Below are 16790 nucleotides of genomic sequence, written 5' to 3'. Positions count from 1 at the left end.
TTTTGTCATATTGTCAAAATTGTTTCTAACTTTCATCTGTATGGTATTAATAATTTTGGAAACCCAAACTTAAAGTCACTTATGAGGGAGAGATTTAGAAAAATTTCTACCAAAAACTCATATGCAAATTGAAAGTAAATAAAAAGATAGTGTTGTGGCAATGTCCATTTATTCATCTCTTTGGGTTCTTAGGAAGATGTCTTTTCTTTGAGCCAAAAATAACAAGTACATGATTATAACAGGCATATCCAGAGTGAATATGGTGCCTTTCATTTATTTTAATGCACTGTTATTAATTTGAGTACTGTAATGAATGCTTTTGTTTTCTTTAAAACATTTCTCTTTCTGAATTTATGCTCCTTTATTACCTGTCCTTAGCAAAGTATATTTACTGTAGGAGTGGTATTTATTTAAATAATTTTCTTAAAGGTTAATATATATTTGAGGGTTGGTATTTTATGTAAAAATAGCAAACTATCTTAACTTTTAAACAGAAATACCTTCTATATTGCACTTAATGAATATATTTACTTTGTGATTTAGAAATGTTGTAGGAAGGTCATCTTAGAGTTTCAAGTAACTATGAAATAGTAAAATATAAAGTGACTTAACTAGGATTTTTATATTTAGTGACAGCAAGCCCTACACATTTTAATCTTTTCAGCTGAGTGTTGAAAATGTCAATTAAACAGCACCAATTCTGTCAACTTTTTCTTCAGGTTATATCATGCTAATGTCATATTGATTTTCTAGTGGTCCTACTGGAAATGGTTTGTTCAGCCCTTTGAGCACATAACTGTGTGCCAGGCATTGTGGGGAGTGCTGGGTTTACAGATATGGTAAAACATAGCTCTTAGCATCTGTGGGTTTATAGATTTTTTTTTTAATTTTTTATTTATTTGACAGACAGAGATCACAAGTAGGCAGAGAGGCAGACAGATAGAGAGGGGGAAGCAGGCTCCCCGCTGAGCAGAGAGCCGGATTCGGGGCTCGATCCCAGGACCCTGGGATCATGACCTGAGCCGAAGGCAGAGGCTTTAACCCACTGAGCCACCCAGGTGCCCCGGGTTTATAGATTTTTGATAAAAAACAGATCTCTTAGGTATGTAATTATGGCAGTGGGTTAAGTGCTCTCCTAGCGTTGATACATGAGCCACAGAGATCTAGAGGAAGCATTTCACGAAAAGTTACACTGAATGTGGAATGAATTAGCTATTGAGCCACCTCTCTTCCATCCCTCTTTACAACATATCAGTAATACAGGTGGTTTTACCTAAGGCAAGCCATAGCATTTTGGAGTCCTGAAAATTCCATGAGGAGGTAGTTCATAACCAGGTTCCTAGGTCTTAAGAGTCTTTCAGAGTTTAAAAGATTAAGGTGAAACCAGGGCAGAGACTTTTTTTTTTTTTTTTTTAAATAAAACCTAAACGCAGATTATAGAGTTACAGATTGGCATGAACTTCTGAGGCCCCCTGTTCTTGAGTGTCTTACTTGAAGAGCATTTCTCCACTTTGAAGAGTCCATATTGAAATCAAAGGGCTGGTCAGCACTGAAGCTTCTGTTCAACAAATAGTTGGTAGAAGTGGGAGGGTTTGTTTCTGTAATTATCAAGAATTATAATTTGTTACGGATCTTTGTGCTATCTTTAATACATGGTTATTGAGCTTTGGCTAGACTACATTTCATAAAAAGGAACTTATTACTTATAATGAAGACTATGGGACAATTCTGGTTATTACAAAGTTATTTCCTTATAATCACCTGAAATCATATTCCTTATAACTTTGCCTAATTAGTTTTAGTTCTGTCCTCTAGAGCAAGATATTCTTCTGACTCATTCAAATATGTGAATACTTTGAAAACAAATTTCACTTTCTTTCATTTGATTCTGATAAACTTTGGAAAATCCTGCAATTATATTTAATTTTAGAATTTGTGAGACTTTTCTGTTTATCTTGAATAATTTTTAAACAATGCTGACTTTTCTTCCCTTTGAATATTTTCTAATAACATGAATTGAGACTTTTTTTTTTTTTAAAGATTTTATTTATTTATTTGACAGAGAGAGATCACAAGTAGATGGAGAGGCAGGCAGAGAGAGAGAGAGAGGGAAGCAGGCTCTCTGCTGAGCAGAGAGCCCGATGCGGGACTCGATCCCAGGGACCTGAGATCATGACCTGAGCCGAAGGCAGCGGCTTAACCCACTGAGCCACCCAGGCGCCCGAATTACGACTTTTTAAAAAAGATTTTATTTATTTGTTTAACAGAGATCTCAAGTAGGCAGAGAGGCAGGCAGAGAGAGAAAGGAAGACATAGGCTCCCCGCTGAGCAGAGAGCCCGATGTGGGGCTTGATCCCAGGACCCCAGGACCATGACCTGAGCTGAAGACAGAGGCTTTAACCCACTGAGCCACCCAGGCACCCTGAATTGAGACCTTTTACAAATTTATACATTTAATTTAGTATAAGATCTACATGAAAGAGAAAGTCCTATTTATAAGTGAAAATAATTTTCTAGTCAAACAGCTAGATTACTCATATATATATATATAGAGAGAGAGAGAGAGAGTATATAAACAAAATATACATAGTATTATATATAGTATATAAACAAAGTCTTCTATAAATAAAATTGGGTTTTTGGGGATACAAATAAGAGATTCAGTTTTCTTCCAGTAGTGAGAATATTTTCGATACTGTTGGTGAGGAAAAATTTTTCTTTACCCTTCAAGGTTCTTTTGGCAGGTCTAAGAATTAAATTGACAAGAGACAGATTAGCAGGAGAAGACTGAATTTAATTACATATGTTTGGGTGCTCCTTAAGAATATGATGCCTGTAGGCAGTGAGGCTTATATGCCATTCTAAGCTAAGGAGAAGGGTTAGAAGTTGAGGACTTCAGAGGGAAGGAAGATAATTCAAAGAAGATGAAAAAAGTAAATGTTTGGCAAATGTGTTTGTGAGACCACTCAGAAACAATGGGACATAGGAATTTTAACAAACAGACTTTGCCCATTTTCTCCCTGACTACCTCACCTACTTTATTTTATACTGTAGTTATCTAGGGTGACCATAAAGGGGAGGTCAAAGGTTCTTCCTCAGCCTTTTTTTTTTTTTTTTAAATAAGCAGCCTAAAAATAACCCACATGCCAAAGAGATAGATTTTGTATGGCAAAGTTTGCTTCCCTATATGAAACTAGGGAAAGCCTAACAGCAAGGTACCAAGAGCTGAAAACCCAGTAGAGCCAGGTTTCTTGGAACTGGAATGCAATTTAAAAGTCCTAGAAATGCCTCAGAAAGTTTGTGGATCTTTACAGTTAACCATTTATTGACACTAGACTAGTAGCTGGTCTCACAGTTAAATATACACGATTACACTGTAATCCAGTAAGCTCGTAATCTGTATGTGTAAAAAAGCAATAAGATTTTCATGAAACAGTTCTTACCCCTTACATGTGTAAGGAACTTTGCTATTTTTTTCTTCTACTTAATTAAAAAGTCTTGTCATAATGTACTAAATTGATTTTAGGATCCACAAATGGGTCACCAACTGGTTTTTAAAAGTCTTGTCATAATGTACTAAATTGATTTTAGGATCCACAAATGGGTCACCAACTGGTTTTTGGAAAACATTAGCTTGTTAGTTCTCTAGAGTCAGGATCATTTGGTTTTGTTTTCTCTGCTGGATACTTATAGGCAAAGACCATGACTTAGAGTAAGCTTGCATTTGCTTAGAGAATGGATGGATTGGCATGAACTTACATTTTTTTTTTGTTTTTTTTTTTACTTTTTATGTGTGTTATGTCTTTTCAGCGCCATGTGTCTGCTTTACCCCACCATCTGCCTACTTGACCTCATAGCTTAAGCTTGCTCATTATTTGACAATAGTTCATCTGTGGCTTACTCTGTGATTCCCTGGCCTCTCCCTCATGGCTTTTCTGCTCATGTTCCCACTGCAAACTGCCACATTCTGTCTGTATTTCCTAATTTATTTTCCTAAGAGGAGGACATCTAGTGGTTCCATCCTGGCCTAGTTTGGACAGAGACTTTCGTTGTCCAGATGTCCTTTACCTGCTGTTCCTGATTTTGTCAGCCCTGCTTGTGGTAGGAGCAGAGGAGTCAGGAGGAACTCTTCAGCAAAGATAGTTGAAGAAGTATCTCTCTCTCTCTCTCTCTCTTTTTTAAAAATGTATTTATTTTAGAGAGAGAGTGAAAGGTAGAGTGAGCAGGGGAGGGACAGAGGCAGAGGGAGAGAAATCCTCAAGCAGGCTCTCCTCTGAGTGTGAGCCTGACTTGGGGCTTGATCTCACAACCCCAAGAGAGTCAGACACTCAACTGACTGAGCCACCCAGGAGCCCCAAGAAGTATCTTTATAACAGACTGGGAGCAAGCCAGGCTGTATAATGGAAATGTCTAGTTCAGAAACAAAAGTGCCATACTTGATGAGGAGAAACTTGTATTGAGGGCTTTTGATGTGTAAGACAGTGTTACTGTGGTGGTGTATTGTGAGGACTACAAAGACATAATGCTATGCTTGTTGGATTAGGCTGTTATGGTTACAAGGGACAAAGATGCACTTAGAGCACCTTAGAGACAGAGAGGTTATTGATCTTCATGAAATCGTATGGAACCCTGCAGAGTGGTCTCTGCTATCTAGACTCTTCTGTCTGCCTCACCTCCCCCCAGAGGCTTACTCTTTCTTTGAGTGTCTTTATAGGTTGGGCTCCTGCTCTTTTTCCACCCCTGCTCCTACCTCTGGTGCTCTGCCCCCCTCTCTTTCTGTACCTCCTTCCCCATCTCTCTCTTTCCTTCCTTCACCTTCCCTTTCTCCTTCTTTCGCCTTTTCCTACCTTGTCCTCCTCTCTCCCTCCCTGCCCATCTCTGCTCTTCTCTCTTTGTTCCTCAGTCTTCCTCCCTCCTTCCTGCCTCCCAGTATGTGCCTTTGTATTTGGACTGCATGATTATTTTTAATGAATTTTTTGTTTTCTCCATTTCTCTCTTACCAATTAGCAGTTTCCCAGTACTCTGCTGTTCTTTATATAGTCTTTCCTACTTTATAATTTCTGTTACCTTGTCACTTCATTTGATGTGTGGCCTGTCAGGACCTGACTTCTTAAAGTCTTACAGCTCCACTGCTAACTGCCCACTTTGCTTCGTATTTATTGATTGGAAGAAATATTTTGATTGGACTAGCTATCTTCTTGGACTCAAGCACAGCACAGCTCTTTCCAGAAATGGATTGGGCTTTTTGGGAGGCCAGATTCTCGTTCTGAATAGGGGTCTAATGAGAAGGTAGAGAGGATTAAGCATAGGGAGGGAGGGAGAGAGGAAGGGGTGGAGAGAGAGATGGAGACCGAGAATGAAGATGAGTATATGAATGTGGTGAAGGTGCTATGTGAGTGTCCTTTACACGGCCTTGCATGTACTTTATCTCCAGAACTCAGGATTCCTACTCTCAAGCTGACCACCAATACACTAGGAAAATAGACATTGTAATCACCAGCATCTGTGTGGGGGTAAAATTGAAAAAAAAGTTTTTCTCTTTGTTTTCGTCTGACCCTTTCATCACTCTCTTTTCATAATATGAGGAAATGGCTACAGAGAATTTAAAGTACTGTGGACAGCACTCTCTTGCACATGCGCATGCGTGTATGCTGTGTGCTGTTCTCCCATGGGAACACCTCTAACTGCTCTCCCCCCCATACACACAGCTGTATGGGATCCTGCTTTCACTATGGGAGCCGCTGGCTGCTTCGGTAGAGTCAGGAGTGCGCTGGGTGGACACCTTAAGGGGTGGAGGAGATGAAGAAGGGGAGGACAGAAGGGAAGGAGGGAGCGAGTAAAAAGGTAAAAGGGAGACGGTCAACTTGGGTGTTGACTACAAACCTTTATTAGTCTCCTAACATTGATTACTGATCGTAAGAAAGTGTACACATACATAGATGATAGAAAAATTTCAAATTTGAGAGGTGTTGTGATAAAATAAGTGAATATTTTAAGAATATATTATAAATTAAAATGGAAGTAAAATACTAACTGCTTTTCCTTTGATTAGCTATTAGTTCAGTTAAAATATCTTCAGTGAGATCTATAGTATAGTTGTAATGGAAACTGGACATACTCGTATGCTTAAGTATGTGAAATTTTGACAAGCAGCCTAAGATAAACCTAAATATAACTTCATATCAATTTGCTGTTGTGAGTCAGCATATAAAGGTGTACCTTCTTTTAGCCAAGAGGTATGGGCATCTAAATAGAAACTCTTAGGAAAGCTGTAAGAGAATTTAATATTGAAAGAGATGCTTTCATAGGGTGACAAAAATTTTACCCCCCAAAATCCCATTTGATTGTAAGTGCAAATTTTAATAAATTTGATTGCTTAAAGTAAGATATAACTTAAAATGGTGATTTTCTTGATATGTATATTCTCAGTGATTTCTCTCTGAACTTTTCCAGGAATCCATGGGCAAGAGCTATGATGGGAGGGCTTACGTTATTACTGGCATGTGGAACCCCAATGTACCAATATTTCTGGCACTTAATGAAGAAACCCCAAAAGGTAAATTTTCTCAGAGGATTCATTATTACTTGCTTTAAATTTTATATTATGGTCAAGGTTGTTTCGCTGCATTTTTAAAAATTCTGGTGCTTATTTAAAATGAAGTTATTCTCATTTAGATTTTAAAGTTTTTTTTTTCTTGAGAGATTTTATTTATTTGACAGACAGAGATCACAAGTAGGCAGAGAGGCAAGCAGAGAGAGGGGAAGGGAAGAGAGCCCGAAGCGGGGCTTGATCCCAGGACCCTGGGATCATGACCTGAGCCGAAGGCAGAGGCTTTAACCCACTGAGCCACCCAAGCGCCCCTAGATTTTAAAGTTTTTTAATACTTTATGCATTTATGGGGAAAACGTCCACTATTCAAACGAATCTACCACAAAGGTATGTGAATTAGTTTTATTAGATTGCGTAGAAAGTATCTGGTGTTTGTGTTTCATATGTTATCATAGAATTATTTGAGGGCAATGACAGACACAAACAACTGTGCCACCCAGGTGCTCCTGTTTGGTCTTCTATTAAGGGATTATGTATTTTAAAGTTTATTTCCTCTATTAAAATAAACTTTCTATAATATTATATTAAAATAATATTCTTGGGGTTCCTGGGTGGGCTTGGTTGGGTGGTCAACTCTTGGTTCTGTTGAGGTCATGATCTCCTGGGTTATGAGATCAAACCTGTGTGGGGCTCCAATCTCAGGGGAAGCTTGCTTGGGATTTTCTCCCTTTGCCTCTCCTCCCCCTCGTGTGTGCACATGCATGCTCTCTCTTTCAAATAAGTAAGTCTTAAAAAATATTCTTACTCGAAAGATAATGTATTTTATTTTATTTTTAAAAAGATTTTATTTACTTGACAGAGACACACAGCAAGAGAGGAAACACAAGCAGTGGGAGAGGGAGAGGGAGAAGCAGGCTCTCCGCCAAGCAGGGAGCCCAAAGTGGGGCTCGATCCCGGACCCTGGGATCATGACCTGAGCCAAAGGCAGATGCTTAACAACTGAGCCACCGAGGTGCCCCAAGATAATGTATTTTAAATGTAAAATTATTTCATAAGGCAGAAAAAACACCTGATTTCTAAAATTTCCAAATGATATCCTTGAGATTATAAATTACTCAGAGGATTCATGAATCAGAGTTTGATTTTTACAGAGGAAGTTGAAGTTCTGGAGATGAAATGTCTTGGATCTTTTCACTAAACCACCAAGTTGTGTATTCTGTTTTATGTTTTGTGTTACTGTCTCTTAAACTTTGACAGTACTCCCCTTGGACTTTTAAGGCCTGCCAGGACAAGTACAATGTCTAGAGAATCCTTGTTTCTCTTGAATTGGCAGGTAGAATTTATTTAGAAAGAATGTAATCATTTTTTGTTGAATTTGATATTAATAGAAGTACAGTTGATGTGTATAAATGTTGTACAATTTTTTTTTAAAAACATTGTTGAAGGTTTCTTCTAATGATGGGCTTGTTTATTTGAACTTTAACTGAGAACTAAAAATGCTGGACAAAGTAAATTTTAAAAATATTTCAAAAGTAACAAAGAAATGACGATATGGATTAGCCAAACCACAGACTGAAAAACCCAATGAGGGGTGCCTGGATGGCTCAGTCAGTAGAGGGTGAGACTCTTATTCTCAGAGTCAAGAGTTCAAGCCTCATGTTGGACATGGAGCCTACTTAAGAAAAAAAGAAAAAGATAAAGAACCACCCCCTCGCCCACTGAATCTCAAGCAGGATAAATAAAATAAAACCCATATTTCAACCTATCATGTTGAAACTAAAGAAAACCAATAGACACTAGCCCAGAAGATTCTAGATTCTTATTAAAGGATGGCTGTGGCCAAGTAAACATTTTAAATAATAACTGAAATTTTGACTGATAACAGTATACTCTTGCCTAAAACTACTTGCCAGGCTCTGATACAGTTCTGTAACTGTACAGAACTATTTCATCAGAACCTTAGTGATTTTCCTGAGCATGTGGTGAGGGGACAACGAGGATTCCGACAGATCTCCAGGGACTTCCCTTAAATCATACAACATTTAAATATTCATTTAAATAACATGTTCCAATACAAACTTAATATAGTGAAGGTTGAGAGTCTCTTCTGATTTGACAGTTCTTTCCATGCAACTCACCAAAGTGAATAATTTCTTCTATCTCTTTTTATAAGATAAAAGGACAAATCCTATGAATTTCTAGAGGCACTCTGGGAAATTGGAAAGATAGTTTTAGTTTAAAAGATATTCTGAATATTTTACCTAATTTTTATATTAAGAACCTGATCTGGGGAAGGAAAATTAAGTTTTCAGAGGTGATTTTGACCATTGATTTAGATAGGGACATGAGTATTGAGAAACATACTTGGAGAACATCATCATCTATTTAATCAAACCTATAATACAACATTTACAATTAAACACAGAAAGTGACAATCTGATTGGAAAGAACCTTCTTGGGAAAACTTAACAACAAAGCCAGCATAACATGCAGTAAATTTCTGCCACAGATAAGCGAGTGTACATGACGGTGGCAGTGGATATGGTCGTCACAGAGGTCGTGGAGCCTGTGCGCTTCCTTCTGGAGACAGTAGTACGTGTGTACCCTGCGAATGAGCGGTTTTGGTATTTCAGCAGGAAGACTTTCACGGAGACTTTCTTCATGAGGTTGAAACAGGTAGGATCTTTTGTTCTTTACTTGTAATAACCTATATATATTTTTCTATTTTTTAAAAATTATTTTTATTAATATATAATGTATTATTTGCCCCAGGGGTACAGGTCTGTGAATCATCAGGTTACACATTTCACAGCACCCACCATAACACATTTTCTGTTCTTTTTTAACACTAAGATAATTTCTTAAGTAGTGATAAAAAGTGACAAAAACTTCTCAAATAATCAAGTGATAGAGTCAACCAATAGAATATTTGAAAAATCTACATCTAGGTCATGTAAATTAAAAAAAAAACCCAGCTCTGTTTAATAAGTATGTACTCTTTTCACTAGAAACTTGTACTGTGTATCTGTGAGGTATCCACATACATAAGAGAAATACTGATTTATAGGTATAAAACAACATCTTATTATATATATTTATTTAGAACCAAAAAGACAGGGCACAGAAATAGCATATCTTTATAAAGTTATAATGAAAAAAATTTCCAAGTAACACCTGGGATTAATTTTCATAGTTATTTCTACCAAGATATTATATGAATACATTGTATGACTTATCAGTAAGATCATAAAACTATTTTAATACTTAATTAACAAAAGTGGAGTTTCTCTGACATCCCTAAATTAGGCAATGTTAGTAGGTAAAATACATAATTTTTGTTTTGTAGTGATGGAAGACGGTACTAGTGAAAAATAATTTGGATCGTAATAGGGTCTGTTTTGTGAAATGAGGGTAAAATGCTCTATTTGAATAATGGAAATCCTTTATATACTATTTAGTACTTCCATTTCCCAAATGTAGTCATGCTTTCTGGTTGATAGACTGCAATATGTGAAATGTAATGTGGTAAAAGCAAGTATCAGCACAGTGAACAGATAAAGAAGCTGCTTACCCATTTTCATATAAAAAAAAAAGTCATTGCTCAGTTAGGCTTCATATACTACATATTTTGAAATTACTGTGTTTTTTTGTCTTTCATAAAATTATCAGAGTGATGGTTTGATACAACTTTTATTACTGTTTGGATTATTTCCTTTTTTTGTAGCATATTCTAAGGAAGATTATATGAACAGTATTCAAAATATTAGCCTCTTGAGTATCTTTGCATATTTTATTATGGAATATTTTCCTTCCTCCCTTCTTTCTTTTCTTTGCTTTTTTGGTAGCTTAATTGTTCTGACTATCAAAGAATTCACTTGTCATTTTGAACTGAAGGATTATTCAGAGTTGTGTGAGAGCAAATAAAGGCTCTATATAGAAAGTGGTCATCATTCTTCCCAGTGACCATTAGTAAATTCTGATGTGAATTCTTCCTTCTTGAGACCTGATAAAAAGTTAGCTTCTTCCCATATCTATCTATCTATATATCTTCCCATATCTATATATCTGTATACTATATCTATATATCTATGCACGCACACATTTATGGCAAGGTAAACAAGAGTACTAAGATTTATATATTTATATACATTTAAGAATATATGTATTAGAGTAGATTTTTATAATTAAATGTATTTTCATACTTTAAAAACTACTGATGTTGAGTGACTGAGTAGCAAGTAATAAAATATTAAAAATACCGCCCAAGGTCATTTCATGTGAATTAAGAAGATTAAATCAGATTTACTTATAATATTCAGCTCTACTAAATGTGAGACAGATGTATTTTTTATGTTAATTTTTTATTGTGAGCAATTTTATGCCACAATATTAGAAAATGTAGATGAAATGGACAAAACCCTCAAAAATACAATTTATCTAAATGATGGACATAGGGATAAATAGAAAATCTGAATTGCCATATGTATAAAATATGTTGAATATAAAATTAAAATTTTTCCTACTAAGTGAACTTGGTCTGAATGCCTTCAAACACCTACACACTTATGAAATACACACACAAACACACGCACAAACACGTACACATACATGCACATACGAAGCTACACAGGCTTCCCCTGAGAATAGAGAAGGAAGGAATACTCCCTGACCACATTTTATCAGGCCAGAAAATAAATTGACGTGAAAACCTGACAGAGAAATTACAAAATGGAAAAACCACAGTAAGCTCTCTCACATGAACTCAGATGTAGATTCCTAAACAAAATATTTGCACACAAGTTTCAGCGATTTACAAAATGGATAATTATATATCATGACCATGCAGGTATGGTTTTAAGTTGTTATTTAAGTTCCTGTTAGTTAATGTACAGTGTGATATTAGTTTCAGGTGTACAGTGCAGTGATTCAACACTTGCATACAACATCTGGAGCTCACGACAAGTGCACTGTGAGACTGATTTAAATGAATGTCAAATACGAAGAAGGTGGTTTCTAACTTTAGTGGTATAATCTGTGTTCAAGAAGAAGTGTGGAAAGCTGTGGAGACTGAAGACATACCTGCCCTGAGCAGAAATAATGAAAAGGAAAAGAATTGAAATCTAGAGAAGTTAAATGAATTATTAAAATTTAAATGGATAATTATTGCAAGAATGGAAACTATAACTTCTTACTGGAAGTCATGCTATGCTGCAGGAAGGCTAAGCTAGTTTTTTTCAGTATTTCAGAGACTGGGTTGTTTTGTGGCCATTGATAATAATTTGGAGATGTTAGTCTAGACTAGACAACCTTGGTAGAAAGAAGGAGTTAAGTGAGCATCTAATGCATTTCAAGGTTACCTTGGAATCTCTGGGTCCAGGCCATTCCTAATGTAAATGATTCTGGGTGACTGCACTTGCTGAATAACCCCAGACAGTTCTCTACTCAAACAAGATTAGGTCAGATTCCTGGGGGATAATAACAAACCAGATGGGATTCCCTGTATTCTGTTCCATTGCTCTTTAGGTCTGTTTTTAGACCAATATCACAGTCTTGACCACTATAACTTTTTAGCAATTTTTAAGTCTGATGTTCTAAGATTTCTGAAGTTTTTCAAAGTTTTTTGTCTTTTCACATTTTTTGTATTCTCTTCAGAATTTTAGAAATAATTTGTCAGTTTGTAGAAAAAAATCCCACTTTTTAAAAATTATTTAATTTTTAATTATTTCTTATAAACATATAATATATTTTTATCCCCAGGGGTACAGATCTGTGAATCATCAGGTTTACACACTTCACAGCACTCACCATAGCACATACCCTCCCCAATGTCCATAATCCCAGCCCCCTTTTCCCACCCCACCCCCAGCAACCCTCAGTTTGTTTTGTGAGATTAAGAGTCACTTATGGTTTGTCTCCCTCCCAATCCCATCTTGTTTCGTTTAAAAAAATCCCAATTTTGATTGGGATTGCCTTATATCTATATATCACTTTGGAAAGACTTGCTATATTAACAGCATCGAGCCTTTCCCATATATGAAAAGCCTACAGATAATATCATCCTTAATGGGGAAAAAACCAAGAGTCATTCCCCTAAGGTCAGCAACAAGACAAGGATGTTCACTCTCACCACTTTTATTCAACATTGTATTGGAAGTTCTAGTCACAGCAATCAGACAACAGAAAGAAAAGACATCCAAATCAGTAAGAAAGAAATAAAATTTTCACTATTTGTAGATGACATGATACTCTATATAGAAAACATGAAAGACTCCACCAAAAGCTGCTAAAACTGATAAATTTGGTAAAGTCACAGGATACAAAACCAATGTACAGAAATCTCTTGCCTTTCTATATCCCAATAATGAAGCAGCAGAAAGAGAAATGAAGAAAACAATCCCATTTACAAATTGCACCGAAAATAAAAGGTTACCTAGGCATAAACCTACCCAAAGAGGTGAAAGTCCTATACTCTGCAAACTATAAACCACTGATGACAAAAACAGAAGATGACAAAAAGAAAAGGAAAGACATTTCATGCGTAGGGATCAGAAGAACAGATATTGTTAAAATGTCTGTACTATCCAAGCAGTCTACATATATAATGCAGTCCCTATCAAAATACCACCAGCATTTTCATCAAATTAGAATAAACAATCCTAAAATTTGTATGGAACCACAAAAAAAAAAAAACAAACCCAAATAGGCAAATCAGTCTTAAAAATGAAAAGTGAAGCTGGACGCATCAAATTCTAGACTCCAAGTTTTATTACAAAACTGTAGTGATCAAGGGAGTATGGTACCGGCGCAAAAACAAACACATGTCAATGAATCAGAATAGAGAGCCCAGAAATAGACCCATGATTACAGGTCAGTTAATCTCTGACAAAGCAGAAAGAATATCCAGTGGGAAAAAGACCATCTTTTCAACAAATGATGCTGAGAAAACTGGGACAGCAACAGGCAAAAGAGTGAAACTGGACCACTTTCTCACACCATACAGAAAAATAAATTCAAAATAGATTAAAGACCTAAATGTGAGACCTCAAACCATAAAAATCCTAGAAGAGAACACAGGCAATAATGTTTCTGATATTGGTTGTAGCAACTTTTTTCTAGATAGATCCCTGAGGCAAGGGAAACTCAAGCAAAAATAAATTATTGAGACTGCATCAAAATAAAAAGCTGCTGCCCAGTGAAGGAAACAGTGAAACTGAAAGGCAGCCTATGGAATGAAAGAAGATACTTGCAAAGGGGTTAGTATCCAAAATATATAAAGAACTGATACAACTCAGCCCCCCCAACCAGTAATCCAATTTAATTAAAAATGTGCAGAAGACACAAACATTTTTCCAAAGAAGACATACAGATGGTCAACATACACATAAAAGATGCTCATCATCATTTATCATCAGTGAAATGCAACTCCATACTACAATGAGATGTCACTGTACACCTGTCGGAACGGCTAAAGTCAACAACACAGGAAACATTTGTTGACAATGATGTGAAGAAGAAGGTAACGGGGTTCCTTCTTCTGTTGGTAGGAATCCGAACTGGTGCAGCCACTGTGGAAAACAGTATTGAGGTTCTTCAAAAAGTTAAAAATAGAACTGCCCTATGATCCAGCAATCACACTAGTGGGTATTTACCCAAAGAATACAAAAACAGTAATTCGAGGGAATGCAGGCACCCCTATGTTTTCAGCAGGATTATTTGCAGTAGCCAAAATATGGAAGCAGCCCAAGTGTCCATCAACTAAGGAACAGATAAAGAAGAGGTGGTATATACACAACAGAATATTATTCAGCCATAGAATAGAATGAAATCTTGCCATTTGCAACAACATGGATGAAGCTAGACAGTATAATGCTAAGTGAAACAAGTCAAAGATGAATACCATATGATTTCACTTATATGTGGAATTTAAGAAACATAACAAATGAACAAAGAGAAAGGAGAGAGAGAGTGAGACAAAAGAGGAAGGAGAGAGAGAGAGTGAGACAAACAAGAAACAGATTCTTAATTCTGGAGAGCAAATTGATGATGATTGAAGGTAAATGAGAGGATGGGTGAAATACATGTTGGGTATTAAGGAGTACAGTTGACATGATGTGCACCAGGTGATTAAAAATAAAAACCTAAAACCCACTATCAAGCCTTCCAGTCAGTGGACATGGCATATCACAAGCTATATAGCTTTTCTTTAATTCCTCTCAGCAGTGTTAAGCCACTTTTAGTATATGGGTTTTATTCATATTTTGTTACATTTGTCTCCAAGTATTTAATATTTTTATGTGACTAAAAGATACATTTTATAATTTTAAATATTTGATTGTTCATTGCTAGAATATAAACATTTGCTTTTTGCATATTGACCTTACTTTCTGCAACCTTGCTAAGTTTGTTTATTAGATTTTATAAATCTCTGGGTGTTTTTCATATACACTATGATGTCCTCAGTGTATGAAGACAGTTTATATCTTTCTTTCTAATCTGAATGCTTTAATTTCTTTTTCTTATCTTGCTGAGTGTTGGGTTTTATGAAATATTTTTTTGGTGCGTATATTGAAGTTGTTCCTTTTTTCCTCCATTATTATGTTGAATGACACTGATTTTTTGAATGTTAAGCTAACTTTGCATTCTTCAGGATAAGCCCCACTTATCCTAATACCATGATGGTATTCATTTTATATATTAGTCATGATAATCTTTTTATATATAAGCTAGATTTGAATTAGTAATACTTTGGTAATGATTTTTATGTCTATTTTCATGAGAAATATTGGTCTGTAGTTTTCTTGTAATGTCTTTGTCAGATTTTAGTAGTAGCTTAATGTTCTCACAAAATGCATTGGAATTTGTATTTTCTATTTGCTTAAAGAATTTAAGATTATGCTATTTTTTCCTTAAATGTTGGGTAGAATTCACCAGTGAAACCATTTGGGCCTAAAGCTTACTTTGTGGGAAGGCTTTTAGTTATCAGTTTAATTTCTTTAGTAGATACTGTGTTACTTTGTTTATTATTATTTTATTTCTTTTTGAGTTGTGGTGATTTGTATCTTCCAAGAAATTTTCAGTTTAATCAAGAATATTGCTTAAAATATTGTTTTATTTTCTTTTTAATGTCTTTAGGATTTATAGGATCTTCTTTTATTTCTGACATTGGTAGTTTATGTATTCTCTCTTCTTTTTTAAATTAGCCTAACTGGAGGTTTATTAATTTTATTGACATTCTTCTCTCAAAAAATCAGATTTCGATTCATTGTTTTCCCAGTTGTTTTCTGTTCATTCTTTTTGTTTTCTTTGTCATTTCTTTTTTTCCCCTCCTGCTTTGGATTTAACTTTTTTTCTTTTTCTAGTTTCTTCATGTGAAGATTAGATCCATGATTAAAAATTTTTTTTCTGATGCCTTTTCATTTTTTTTTTAAGGTTGTATTTATTTATTTGACAGACAGATCACAAGCAGGCAGAGAGGGAAGCAGATAGAGAGAGGGGGAAGTAGGCTTCCCACTGAGCAGAGAGCCCAATGTGAGGCTTGATCCCAGGACCCTGGGATCATGACCTGAGCTGAAGGCAGAGGCTTAACCCACTGAGCCACCCAAGCGCCCCAGCCTTTTCATTTTTAAGGTTATAACTTTACCTGTTACTACTGCTTTAGCTGCAACCATAAGACTTGATATTTTGTGTGTTCATTTGATTTGAAATATTTTCCATATCCTGTATTATTTCTTTTGTGATATGGGTTGTTTAGAAGTGTATTGATTAATTTCCAAATATTTGTGATTTTTCTAGGTATCTTTCTGCTACTGATTTCTAATTTTGTTTCATTTTGATCAGAGAACATAGTCTGTGTCATTTGAATCCTTTTAAGTTGTTTAACCTTACTTTATGACTTAGTATATGGTCCGTCTTGGTAAATGTTCCAAGAGTACTTATAAGGAATGTGTATTCTGCAGTTGCTGAGTGGAGTATTCTATAAATGTCAGTTATATTAAGTATTACGCAAGGGCTTTTCTGTGAAGTCTACTCAGTTATCCATATATTCATTGAGATTTCTCCATTCTTGTTGAGTAACAACTACTTCCATGACTATTACTATAAGCAGTAGTGGTGATAGCAACTATATTACTACGTGCAGTATGCTGTTCTAAGCATTTTAAAAGTATTAACGTGTGTAATCCTTGGTACCACCATTGTGGTGTACGTGCCATTAATATCATTTTTCAGATAAGCATTTAGA

The 16790-nt window shown here is 35.7% G+C and overlaps 1 protein-coding gene across 4 annotated transcripts in view; it reads left to right on the top strand.

Moving 5' to 3' along the window:
• Positions 1-16790, top strand: part of LOC111150680 (RAB GTPase activating protein 1 like) — a 759175-nt gene that overhangs the window by 129332 nt on the left and 613053 nt on the right. For all 4 annotated transcript variants that reach the window (XM_022508220.1, XM_022508222.1, XM_022508221.1 and 1 more), the window contains 2 exons: positions 6454-6556; positions 9060-9226. In XM_022508220.1, coding sequence (XP_022363928.1) covers positions 6454-6556; positions 9060-9226 — 270 coding nt within the window. The remainder of the gene's footprint in view (positions 1-6453; positions 6557-9059; positions 9227-16790) is intronic.

Source organism: Enhydra lutris, unplaced genomic scaffold (assembly GCF_002288905.1).
Source record: "Enhydra lutris kenyoni isolate GAN:26980312 unplaced genomic scaffold, ASM228890v2 scaffoldscaffold24, whole genome shotgun sequence".
In the NCBI taxonomy this organism is placed as follows: domain Eukaryota; kingdom Metazoa; phylum Chordata; class Mammalia; order Carnivora; family Mustelidae; genus Enhydra; species Enhydra lutris.
The sequence above is the reverse complement of the archived record's forward strand: the minus strand, read 5'-3'. Positions and strand labels throughout refer to the sequence as shown.